This window comes from Topomyia yanbarensis, chromosome 3 (genome assembly GCF_030247195.1).
Source record: "Topomyia yanbarensis strain Yona2022 chromosome 3, ASM3024719v1, whole genome shotgun sequence".
Classification (NCBI taxonomy): Eukaryota; Metazoa; Arthropoda; class Insecta; order Diptera; family Culicidae; genus Topomyia; species Topomyia yanbarensis.
In genome coordinates this window covers 275579657-275593633 of record NC_080672.1, presented here as the reverse complement: position 1 = coordinate 275593633, position 13977 = coordinate 275579657, and the positions used below count along the sequence as shown (strand labels likewise).

The window sequence follows — 13977 nt, the reverse complement described above, 5'->3', positions numbered from 1 at the left end:
GACCCAGTGGATCAATTCTTGGTCGGATTTCTCCAAAGAAAGATTAAATTACTGGAATAAAATAGAACTTCCCAGTGAATCACGGCCAATCAAATGAAATGTTTGTTGGTGGAATCAATTTAAATGGTAGAAGTAGAAAATTTTTACTGTGCAGGATAAGTTAGTTCCAGGTAAGCTCCCTTTTACGTGTTAAGAAATTTAATTGTAATTATCTAAACGTGTATACGGATGTAAACAATATTTACTTTAAATTGCGCATCTAAACAGGAGTACTCATTGTAAGAATTCGTTTCCCGCGTGGATTACAATAGCATATTATTTGTGTGCCAAACTTGGCGGTAATTCAAAAAGTAATAGCCAGTACGTGAACATATAGGCGAGACTGGGAATGTGGTATCATCGCACCATTTGGTCAATGGGTTTTGTGTGAATCGTACAACTGAAATTCTCTTGGATTGACATTCAATCAAGAAGCAACCTGTGTCTCTAATCATTGAATCTCATCTCAGATCAATGTTACTTTCGATTATCTATTCAAGACACGTAACAAAACTGAACCAAAGCAGTTGCAATTCTAATCGAAGGTCTAAATTCTCCATTACCGAAAAAATCAGCTAACCAAGAGCGCATACTAATCTCCGAAACTGATCACCCCCAGCTGTGGCGCTCAAGGAAGAATTGGCCAACCGTTGACCGCATACCGCCTCCAGAAGCCACTGCGCGCTATTCAGTAGAGGTGACGTCGCTCGCATACTTATCAAAAGTACATCCTCGGCTATTAGTGCCCGCTCGTTCGCGCAACAAACTTCTAGGCGGCGGCGAAAGGAAAATCGGTTTTAGCTTCTATCTCAGGGGCGGAGGAAGAAGACGCATTGCACTTGTCGGTCGGTGGTGCGCTCAACTTCTCGCAGATGATTGGATGAATGGAATAGGCGGCAGGCAGGTGGTAGACCCCAGAAGCCAAGTAGCATGATGCGGATCACTCTCGGTTTTACTTGTTGGGGGCCTAACTGCATGGGTGGTGGCATCGTGGTGTTTTTTTATCATATGATTGTCTTCTCTCCTTTATTTTAGCTAGGGGTTGGTTGGGCAGCAAGTGGGTTATGTTTTTGCACTCGCTTTAATATAAAAGCCACGAGAGTTCTTAACCGCCGGTACAGTTTGGATCGATAAGCCAACCCAAGTGTGCGTCTGAATAGAATAGTTTTGCCGGTTGTTTGGTGGATCCGTTTGTTTTTTCGAGTACCATGCTCAAGGTGTGTAATTTTATCTGCGTTTGATATCTGTGTCAGTTTTTATGATTGCAAATGGTAAAACTGAAAAGTGAATGATGCGGCTTTTGCGGTTTATTATCGTGATTGATTCTTGCAAAATATTGTGTTTTGGTAGTTTTGTCTAGAATTAAGTCAAACATATTGATAAACTGTGAAGATGTTCTGTGAATTCTTTGTAGTACCACAATGAAGAGAGTGGAGATTTTTCCTAGTGATTTATTTGCGCAAGTTTAGTCAGATAAGCAATATTCGACTTCTTATATCTGGAACTATTAAACAAATGGTTTACATTGAATTCCATTGCTGCTGAAATGAAAATTAAACGAACCTGTTAGGTTTTTTTTGTTATTTTCTCTTGTTTCCAAAACTTATAGAAACGTTTTCATTAATTCATTCATTAATAAGCATATTTAGTTCATCATTCTCTTGAATAATATCTGATTGTAATATTGCCGTCAATTTTATCGAATTTTGGGGTGAAACCGTAAACCTTGCACTGAGATCTGAATTAACTTTAGTAACTATTAAAGCTTTCAAATAATTGAAAATAATTCAGATTTGCAGAATAATAATGAACAATTCAAGAAATACAAGGAACATTTTTCAACACATAGTACAAAAAAACAATACAATAACGCTTCTTTAATATTCGTTCAAGTAAAAGTTCTAAATTAGGAACTGGCAGAAGAGAAGGTTAACATAGCGTACATATGCGATGAAATTGGCAGGTTAAGCAATCCCCAACGATCTTGAAAGATACAATTCCAAATCCAAGATGCGCTTTAATTTTGTATGCACGGCGGTAACAGATTTATAACAGGTTTTGTTTTAAATTATACTCAAATGATGGCACGAATAGATTGTTTCAAATTGTTTAAAAATGTGTTACAAAATCCAAGCCTTCCAACTGAGAAAAAGATTAGTAACAAAAAAGGGAAGCAATCTTCTAAGTGCAAATTACCCCTTTAAGCAACTTTTCAAATATTCGGAGTACAATCGGTAACGTCGTGTTTCAGTTCTTTTATGAACAGTTTTAAAGAACGCTTGCCATTTTAGAACAAATTTGCATCTCAGCATTGTGTACAGCCTAAAGCCAAATGATGCATAGTATGAATCAGAGATAATAATACAGTAGATACAGAAGAGTGGCTCGGGTCTGGTATGCTTTAGAAGCATAGGAGTGGTTAAGCTTCGAAACTTAATTGAATACAGGTTTTCCTTTTTGTAAATTGTAATTATTCATTACGTTTGTTTTTCGTCTTATGAATTCATAGATTATTGAGATCATCAGATAAATGAATTAGTCACTTTTCATTATCTTTCAATGTCTTAACATCCGGAAACCTGATTCATAAGTACAGTAGGATTCCGTTTTGGCAACAATTTTAATTTTTCCAGATACCAAAACCGGAACAGTGACAAAAATGCACGTTTATTTTTAAAGTTTAGATTTTTAATTTAGGGCTTCAAAAATGTTTCAAGGATTTTTAAGCATATGTGAAATGGAATGAAATGAAAGAAAAAAGTAGAATTCTCACAAACTTCGCACACTTCTCGAGTGCAATGCCCCTCATTACGGAAGTGTGAAATATCATTTAAATCGAATCACTTTTCTGCGGCCCACTAGACGTCAAAACTCAAACAATTCACTACATGGTAGTGTTGATTTCGCTCATGGGGTTATCTCTTATTTTTGAAAATTAATGAACAATTTTGTTTAAAAAACACAGCTCTTTTAACAAACAAATAAATTTATTATTTCTCAATAACTAATCAATCATTGATCTCAATCGTTCAAATGGAATCGAAAGATTGAAAACCGAATTGCAATACTTGAAGATATTTAGGTTTGAAGAAAACCATTTTGGTGTAAAAATCACTTGCAACTGTCCAAATAAAAAGAATTGAAACATCAGTGCTATGGTAAACATGTGTTTCAATGAAAGTTCCAAAAATCTCTAGAACAATGCATTTGCGAGAAATTGACACATCGAAGGATAATATAAGCCACCCGATTTTTTAAGAGCCACCCTACCTCAAATCTTAAAAGAATCTTCACAAATTAATAAATATAGAAAGCCTTGTTTATTCAGCAAACTTATTTCAATTTATTTGTGTTATTTAGGACATTGCGCAGGTAAACTTCACACTTCTAAACAGTTGAAACTTCGACCATCCTATCCACAAGGAGCACCCTAATTCCATCCATTTGAAAAAAATCGCAAAAGATGCTAATAAATTTGCCAAAGACATCATGGAGCTAAAACAAATTATTTGGGGGCTATCAGTTTTGTATTCCTACATACGGCTTTAGGACGCACTATAGTCAGCTTTCGATACGTACTGAAAATTTAGTGCCAAATTTGTAGTGACGTAATAATCAAAAGAGAAAGTGGCTCGCAATGTTACTAAGGTTCTATTGAAATTTTTCTCCAGAGCTAGTCTTATTATGCAGTGTAGCGCATTCCTCTGTACTTGACTCTTAAAGTGCACAGACTCTGTGTCTTACTATACTAACTGATTTCGTCAGACACTAGTTACACTGTTTCCAGTTATATTATACATAAATAATACATTACTATACTCATTGTAATCATTAAATATAACACGTATAGTGTAAAATATAGCTAACCCTTACATGCATAACGCTGTTTTAAAACAACATTTGCGAAAAGCATCTCAAAATTATCACAGTAATATAATGAAACTATGAGACAATTTTCACAAAATTTAAAAAAAAACAAAAAGATTTGCGCCTTTGAGGGTTATTATGACTCCAATGTTTGCAAATAAAGTCAAATATGATATCAATTGACACAGAAAAATATCTATTGGACATTTTTAAATGACTTATTATGTACCCATTTGCTGCCAAAATCGGAGTGTGCCAAAAAGGGAGCATGTCAAAAACAAAATCTTACTGTACAATGAGTAGCCAAAATAAATTCTCTATTCTCTATAAGAATGACAAAAGAATCGAGAACTACGTAATTTTAATTTACCAAAATTCGATAAAATCATTTTTTGCGAAATTCAAGCTGCGGGAATCCACAGCTGGGAGGCGATGTTTTCAATTTTCGTTTTGCATTTCTTATAAAAGAAATGTATAGAATTCGCTCAAACTTTAAAGATGTTTTTAGAGGCACGGAGGGCCGAGTCTTATATACCGATCGACTCAGCTCGACGATTTGGGACAATGTCTGTGTGTGTAAGTAATGGTCAAACTCTTATTCGTGTTTATCAGCAATGGTTGAACCGATCTTATCCGAACCAATTTTAAATGAAAGACCCAGACCCATCACCCAGACAGTACGCTATTAATTTGTTTTTGATTCTGATGTTTAGTTTCCTAGATATAAATGTTTGAATGTGTAGATTGGGCGTTTTATCCAGTTTTTTTTTTTAAATTGAAACCTGAAATTGACGAAATAGATGAACACTTTATATATATTTAGACAGCCTATATAAATATCTTACGAACGAACTATTGATTGTTGAAATTGGACTATTATCAAAAGAGATATTTAACATTAAATACGTATGAAAGATTTTTATCATTTCCCATAGCTAGAAATAAGACCAAAAACATGCAATCTATTATCAACGCCAAAACGGCTAATTTTTGGTCAATAGTATCTTCGGAGAACTTAACGAATGCAATCTGCTCTTTCTTTTGTTACTAGGATTTTACTGATTAATCCCCCTACGAGTGAGATACTTTCATAAATTTTCTTGGAAGTGACTGGACTGAAGTGATGCCTTCAGCAAATTTGTAGCTCTTACTTTTGCGAATAACTTTACTGAAGACATCAAATATATATATTTTGAGTACTTTAAAAGTTATAGCTTTTTGTTTGTGGATTACCGCCTATTTATTGTTTAATACAGTAATAATCCATTTAAATAAGCCAAATATCATTTCGATAAAACGAAATTCGTATTTAATTTTTCTATCTACAAATGCTAGAAATAACCACCGAACAATTTCAAGTTGCCGAGATGGAACTTGATCACTTATCAGTTATATTTTCACTTGCGCGACCCTTTTGACTGCAAATTTTCTAACTTATAACCAATCGAATCGATCTGAAACATATCTCGGAAAATGAAAAGCGATATAAATAACTCTAAGCAATGGCACATCGAAGCGAGGAGGCCTTGGGATCTACACCCACCCTACTCACCCAAAGAAATTTATTCATGCTTACTAATTTAATTCAACATCACAATAATAGTTATCTGACCAGTACATTGATTAATTATTGTTTTAATCATCATGAGGACTTTTGAAAAATTGTGGGAATGGGATCCCGATGTGTAACAGATCTCACACTTGTCTAATCACATCAATATCAAATACCTGCATGAAAACATGCCAATAGAAACTCATTCCGGTGTTCTGAAATCAATCTTCAGATTTCCGGATGTATCGAAATATGGATTGAGGTCAATTTTTTGAATAGGAAGCGAAGTTGGAATTGATCGAATGTTTATGAAACACCGACAAATTGTATAACTTTCAACATTTGCTGAACATGTTTTTATTTTGGAAACGCGTAAAGTTGAGATGAAAAGATAATATGATTAATAACGAGGATGACACTTTCCGAAAGTAGAGGAATATTTATGAAAAATTGTGTTTTCCGTTCGACTCTAAAAGGTCCCGATCGATTTTTATGAGCATTTGATTTTTCTGTTGTGTTATCAATTATATGAATAGGTAAAATAAATGTTCGAAAACAGTAATTTAACCACAATGGGCATTTACACGTTAACTTGTTGCATAACATACTAGGGAACACAATCATCTATAGATCAGTACTAAAAATTCAATGAAAAGTGTTGGCGCCAAATGCAACACATAAATATAATCGTCTAAATTTATGAGTTTGAACCCTAAAATAATGTTTTTACACTCTGTGCGTTAAATAATTATTGAACACACACATGTTTATGGTGAGACAGCCTAGATTATTGATGGAGACAGAAAAGTAATGAAATAAACAGAAGGTGGAAAAAACCGCAACCGCGAAACTCGCCAGTGTTTATAATCGCAAAATTTGTGTTTTAGATTCCGTTCCGAAACATCGCGACCAATTGCGGAGGTTCAGTATCTCCGATGAATTTTACAAACGTTAAACAGCACATCATCTGATAAAATAATTTTGGTGTTATATCGTTCAAAAAGTATTTATGGATGATGAGGGGAGGGTAGTGTGATATAAGGGGCTTAACCTCTCGCAGCACTAATTTAGCCACGCCCATGTTAATATCCAGAAAATCTATTAATAAATTAGAGCGATTAGGTTTATGATTTTCAAAGTAATGGAATAACCTTTCTGTATCAGAATGGAAAAATGTGCCAAATCAATTCAAAAAAGTCAAACTTCCTCGACTTTTAGTGAACTTTGATGACATTTGGCATCAAAATTGCAAATCCGTTTTTCGCAATTTCCTTTAACTCCCCTAATTGAACATTTTTTAGTTCCTGCTTATATAGGATCAATAGCCGTCGTAGGTGGCTAATGTGGTCAAAACGACTTTGGTTAGTCATTATTGGTCCAGGCTAGCAATGCACACATTTCAATATATTTTGCATTATTTTGATATCACGGTGGTTTATATAGCCGCACTCTTTAACTAACTCCAAAATAATATAATAGGGTATGTCCCGGGTTGTAGGTCGGTACGTCACCCGCCCTTTTCAATATTTGCGTTTTGCTAGCACTGTGGAACTTTGGATAGCGTCACGTCTTAACATAGGGGAAGATGGGATAAAACTAAGGAAATATGATCATAACTCAACAATAGAAACATAAATCGGAAGAATTAAATTAATGATATCGTTTAGCCAACAATTTCGTCTGTAATCACAATTATAACGCTTGCAAAATATTCAACTACATTAAAATAATTCAATTCTTCAAAATCAATAAAAATTACCTTTTGAAAAATAAGCGGGACAAAACGCACCTGTGCGGGAGCACAATGCACCACAACAACGAGGCACTACAACCATGTCTAAAAGCAAAAGGTCTGGCAGATGATTGTACCTATCACCAATACGCAGAAGAAATGTTTAATAGTGTATGTGATTTTTCCGTTTGTTTACATCACCGATAGCAAAAGTGGAAGGTGCTGACGTCACTCCGTGTGTTTTGATTAATGTTCGCCTGCTGCCATTTTGGAACTCAATGACGTCATCACTGGTTGCTTCGGGATTGTTTACCTTTTTTGCGTTACTAGCACAGGCAAATCCCTTTATCTGCCAGACCTTTTAATTTATGTCATTGGCACTACAAGAATGGGCAGGATTACAGACACTTTATACACAGACTAGCGAAATGTCAAAAATTGCAGCCAAACGGACTGTGCAAGAGGAAGCCCATGCAAAGCTTATGGGAGCTTCCGTGATGCCAGTTTACATCCATGGTTGCTAGTTTTACTGTTTTTCTCTTTGCTAGTCTGTTATATAAAGTGTCTGTAGGCAGGATGCACCGCAACAACGGGGCAGAATGCTCACTGAACAAACAAGTAGTTTTGTTTTCGGACGGGAATCGCAAAAGTGTGTCAATAAGTAGCCTTAGGTTATGCAATCAGTAGATTTTCAGAACGATTTTTCTGTTTTCGATTAAAAAATAAGCAAAATGAAAGAAGAGGGCATTTTGCCCCGATGGAGCAGAGATATAAACTTAACAAAAAATGAACTGTTTAGTAGATTTTTCATATAAAGTGCGATAGAATAATGAACAAGAGTGTAAATATAACTGGAATGTACTGATATAATAGTTAAACAGCATTTATAAGAGCTGAAAATCCTTGTTGCACGAGCTACAATAATTACATGATAAGAGCACTTACAGATTTTTGTTAATTTCACGAACTGCTATTGATGTACGGTTATCAAACTTTGACAGTGTATATTTACTTTGACGGACTTCTGACTGGTGTTACTCTTTTATAGAAATTTTCAACAGTTTTCGATATATGCTAGGGGTGCATTTTGCCCCGGGAGTGAAATTTCCCTACTCCAAATAAACATGGTGTTGAAAGATCAGAGCAAAAGTGATTTTACATATTTCAGAGATTGGTTTTTCCCCGTTAAATCATCGAAAGACGGGGAGTAAAATATGCAAAAACTGAGAATTAGAGGCGCACAAAAAGGGTTATGTGATATCATCGAGTGGAAATGATTATTTTTTGGATGTATTGAAGATACATATCGAGTTGAAATAACTATTTTTGGATGTATTGAAGATACATATTGATGGGTGTTGATGAGAAAATCGTATTTTTATGAAAAATTACGGGTACTCCTAATAATAAAAAATTTCCCATTAAAATCATTTGTTTAGCAGTTCACAAAGATATGTGCCAGTTGAAGATTACTCGGCTACAAGGAGAATGTTTCAAGTGTCTGCGAAGAAACATGAATCCAGCAAATATAATATTTGCAAGGATAATTTTGATGCATATCTTTTTGATAAATCCACTTATTTGGCAGAAATCTCAATCAGCAATTTTCTAAAAGCTGTAAAGAGTTGTAATCCCAAAAATGGCACACGATGCGTTTCGATCTCGTTGTTATTTCTGTAAAAACTAATAGAGGAAGGTAGTCCAAGTCGGACACTGTGGGTAAGATGGACAACTTGCGCTTCTCACAAACTGAAAAAATCCGTTAAAATTTACTGAGACTACATGATTTTTAGAAGATTTCAAATGATTCTGGAAGATAGGACTGCTATTATCTAATACGCGGGAATTATCAGATATTTAAGCAAAGCATTTTTTTTTTCTTAAAAGCAATGGATATAATTTTTTGATGACAGAAAATAACGATTCAAACCTGACCTCGGGAAGAATTTTTAGCTTGACATGATGTAGGGTAAAATGCCTATATTTACCATACTAAGGAGGGCTCCTCACTAACTCATTTATTTCTCGGCCCACAATCAATGGAATGCGTAAAAATTGACATTAACAATTTTGCTTCGTTGTTAAGAACCAAGATAATAACACAAATGCGCTGAAACCCGTAAAATTATCGTGTATGTGCGCAACGAAAACTCAAATCGAGTGCTCCTATTGTCGCGCTACTATTTGACTCAATGTGTTGAACAAAGATGGCAGGCGCTGCTCTAACCAACGACTTCAAATGGGTAGGGTGATAATAGAAACATGGCGAAAATGAGCTCATCACCCTACTAGTTATTTAGAACTTGGCTGTTAAAAAAAACAGAAATTTTATATTTTTATATTTTTATATTTATTACGCAATCACAAAGCAAAATACGGTTAAATTGTATACCTTTAGGGTAACTTTTACTATAGCAACATTGTGATGTTCCGACAGAAAACAAAATTTATTGGTTGAGAAGCGTCTCCGTCTCTACCCTTGTCCTATGTTTATCTTTACGATGCCCCATGCCCATCTTACTCATCCCAGTTTTGAACTGACGCATCCATACAAAACTAACAATAAAGACAATTCCCCTTCATCATTATATTCTACGGAAGCGATTAGAAGAAGTAACATCTTTCGTTTTCCTATGACAAGACGAAATTCAATCTCGTTTTAATTTAAAATCAGCATTTTTTTATCCTTATTCTTATTTTCAAAAGAAGAAATTATAACAATGTTCATGATAAAATGCAACCATGCCAATATGCCAATACCAATAGTGCTTCAGTCTTCCAATATCGTTTGCCAAGCACTATGTTCAATATCGAAGGGACTGATGTCATTTTAAGGGGGAGGGGGGTCTGAGTAAAGGGTTACAGCGTGAAAAAAAAAATTTTTTTGCAGTACTTTTCAGAAATTTGGATGAAGCGAATCGATCGAAACTTTTGTTTATTTATATGAAATAAATCGGTTAAGTATTTTTGTATTTGAATGGCAGTTAACACCGCAAATCGTGTTTATTTCCAGGGAAGGTCCACAAAAAGCTTCGTCACCAAGCCCGCTAGTTGCTATTTTTGCATAGAAAAATTAGAGAATGTTATTGAAATGGTGCAGTATAATATACAGAAATTTCGATCAATTCGCTCAATCCAAATTTCTTGAAAATTCGCCAAAAAAAATTTTTTTTCACGTTGAAACCCTTAACCACTCCCCCCTTAAGCGAAAACGAATGCGCGGAATAAATTAAATTTACACGCATGCTTTGTCGTAGACCGTTATCTCTTATTTCCGTTTTCGCTATGTTCTGGTGGTTCAGACAGTAGGGTCGCATTTTCGCCTAAGTTTTGGTAATTTAGAAAAACATTTTCATCTCTGCTTCTGTATCACCGGGAAGTCAGTCCTGATTAATCGTTTTAACCGTCAAGTGAGTCTGTTAGCAACTCAAGGAATGCATTAAGGGAAAAAAGATTTCTACATGACCTAAGTTACATTGAGAGCCTCTCTTTGATACATTATCTTTTGATTATTACGGTGACTTAAAACTTTTTGATCATGCTGGACCTTTATGCTGCCGGTTTCCTTCCTGCTTATATCTTGCGACGAAACAAAATCTGATTGCACATGAAACACAATACAATTCAGCGGAGCTAATGATAATTTCACGATAAGAACGGTGATGGAGTCGCGATTTTTCGGAGCGGAATCTAAAACACAAATTTTGCGATTATAAACACTGGCGGGTTTCGCGGTTGCGGTTTTTTTTCACCTTCTGTTTATTTTATTACTTTTCTGTCTCCATCAATAATCTAGACTCTCTCACCATAAACATGTGTGTGTTCAATGATTATTTAACGCACAGAGTGTAGAAACATTATTTTTAGGGTTCAAACTCATAAATTTAAACGATTATATTTATGTGTTGCATTTGGCGCCAACACTTTTCATTAAATTTTTAATACTGATCGATAGATGATTGTGTTCCCTAGCATGTTATGCAAGAAGTTAAGGTGTAAATGCCCAAGTTATTAACAGAAGAGAAAGTAAACAAAGAGATTCTCTCCATTTTTGCGCTCACGGTTTGTTTAATCTAATTTTGTATGACGTACCTAATTGGGCTTTACAAGTTTACAAATTATTGAACATTGCTTGTGATACGCGCGGTGTGCTTCTGTTGGTTATTTTCGTGATGGGTTTCCTATTTAAATGTTGACTTTTCAATATTGTCACTGTTTGTTTCTCCGAAGAAGGCGCAGATGTTCAAAACGTTGGTATTAAACGAAATTATTTTATTATGGCCAAATAATTGAAGTGAGTTGTTAGATTTCTTCACAATAATTTGTGTGTAACATGAGGTTCTTTTCTTTCAGAGTGGACGACCATGTCCCAAATAACTCTGTAAAGACGCTTGCTAACACAAAACATTCATTTGGAAGAGATGCATTTTAGAAGATATCCGTTTGTTAGGGGATTGGGAATCACACCCCAGGCGGGCTGCGTACACAGTAATTGGTTCACCAGCTCACACCAAAAAATAATGAAATTTAAACGACATGTAAATCAATACGAATGTAAACATACAAAGATTGAATCAAAAATTTGATTGAAAATTACGTTAAAATCAATTGGAGCATCAAACAACATACAATTTTACGCTTTCATTCGTGTAATATTACATGTCGTTCATTTTACAGCAGTATTCGAGTAGAAGTACATTGAAGTGGATTGGTTTTCCGTTTAAAGAAACTGTAATTTTCAATCCACGTGTATAATTATAAGAAAATTCGTAGAAGAAAGCACGATAAGTCGTGTGTATTTATGGTGGAACTTCATTTTACATTTATATTCATGCTCCAAATATGTGCATGAAAATGAACTTAAAATTACAAAATATTTTTTTCTGTGCTTCTCTATGCCTATTGTTGCAATTGACGAAACATTTATAAGTTTTTGCTTTGATTCTGTGAATGCATTGCTTTCCTAGCTTTTTTCAAATGAAGAAGCAAAGTCTAAACATAGAGCAAAACATTAATATTACGTTTAACATAAAAAACATCGCGACTATTGTTCTGTCTGCTATGTAATGAAATTTTGATGTATAAAATATTGCTTGTTTTTCAATGCAAATAAACCAATGAATTGTGAACGACCCACATTTTTACATGTTCTCACATGTAAATTTATGTGAATTTCGATGCTTCTTATATGCGAATATAAAGTCTTCTAATCAAGAAATCATGAAGACGAAAATTGATTTCGCCAATCGACTGCTTCCAAGATATTAATCGATACTATTTCGTGCTATTTTTTCCAGTTTACCATTCTGGCTAGCTGCCTGGTAGCGGCCGCAGTCTGCTCGAATGATCTGCAGGGAGCCGAAAGCGGTTGGAGTGGCTGGAGCTCCGGCGGTGGAGGCGGCGGTTATGGTGGCGGCCATGGAGGTGGTAAAGTAATCATCCTCTCATCCGGTTCTGGAGGTGGATGGCCATCGTCCAGTGGTGGGTGGAGCCAAGGTGGTAGCTCCGGTTGGCCCAAGAGTGGTGGTTCTGGATGGTCCAGTGGAGGCTCGGGATGGCCACAGGGTGGTTCTGGGTGGAGTCAGGGCGGCGGAGGATGGTCCAATGGTGGAGGATACGCCAAGTCTTACAGTAATAGCAACTCTATCAGCCATGGATCTGGACGCAGCATCGGTGGTGGTTGGCCATCCGGTGGATCCAGTGGATGGTCATCTGGAGTATCTGCGTGGCCATCAAGTAATTCCGGCTGGTCTGGTAGCAGTGGAGGCTGGAGCAAGGGAGGCAGCAGTGGTTGGCCAAGCTCATCGGGATGGAGCTCCGGTGGAGCTGGAAAGGGTTGGAGCTCGGGAGGTTATGGTGGCGGCAGTGGAGGTAATGGTTCATCATCAAATGCTTGACAAAATCGATGCGAATATATTTTTATATAATCCAAAGGTTACGGAAGCGGCAGTGGCTGGGCTACTGGAGGCAGCATTGGAGGACATTCTGGTGGGTGGAATTCTGGTGGCTCATCAGGCTGGAAAAGCTGGTAAAGCTTGACACGACCTTCTGAGCATTATGATCGCCTGTGTTCAACTAAAAAATAACAATTCAACTGTAAAAATGTACAACGACTTCTCCCTCTCAATATATATGTAAATAAACTTTCTGAAGGTAATCTATCAGTAATAATCATTTCGTCATAATCACAATCTTTAAGGCAAGCACTGAACGCTAACCGCTGACTTACTCCTAATACATCACTTAAATCACGGTAAACAAATTTGAACTATTTTACTCAAAATAAAGCGTGTAAGGTACATCCAAAACAAAAATTTCTTGCATTACTTGCACACGACAATCACTTGCAATTACTGTTAGCCTCTCTTGCAGTCTCTCGAGCCAAAGTTCCTTACAGTTTTGTAGTTGTATGAAATCAGTTTATCTCTTGCCATCACATTTGCGCCTATTCTGATTGTTATAGCAACGGAAGGCGAGTTTTTATTTTCCGTCTGTTTTTATTCATTCCTGACCAGCATCGTTTAACGCAACGGTTCTAGGTCAATATTTTGTTTTGCCTTTCTCATATAGAAAGTTTATGCAATTGCTCTAAAAATCGTCAACCTAATCCCGCCCTGGAGGGCCGAATGTCATATGCCATTCGACTCAGTTCGTCGAGATCGGAAAATGTATGTGTGTGTGTATGTATGTGTGTATGTGAAAAAAAAATGTTACCTCTGTTTCTCAGAGATGGCTGGACCGATTTGCACGAACTTAGTCTCAAATGAAAGGTACAACCTTCCCATCG

General features: G+C 36.0%; 1 protein-coding gene across 1 annotated transcript; it reads left to right on the top strand.

The window, feature by feature from the left end:
- The first annotated feature begins 1123 nt into the window (after positions 1-1123).
- On the top strand, positions 1124-13347 carry LOC131691784 (uncharacterized transmembrane protein DDB_G0289901-like). Its single transcript, XM_058978417.1, has 3 exons — positions 1124-1256; positions 12488-13061; positions 13125-13347. Exons 1-3 carry the CDS (start codon positions 1248-1250, stop codon positions 13220-13222), a joined length of 681 nt encoding a protein of 226 aa, XP_058834400.1. The 5' UTR covers positions 1124-1247; the 3' UTR covers positions 13223-13347.
- Positions 13348-13977: the final 630 nt, after the last annotated feature.

Excerpts from the sequence above, each read along its gene's own strand:
- LOC131691784 (XM_058978417.1), top strand. Across the intron at positions 13,062-13,124 it reads TTATGGTGGCGGCAGTGGAG|GTTACGGAAGCGGCAGTGGC; the intron begins GTAATGGTTCAT and ends TATAATCCAAAG.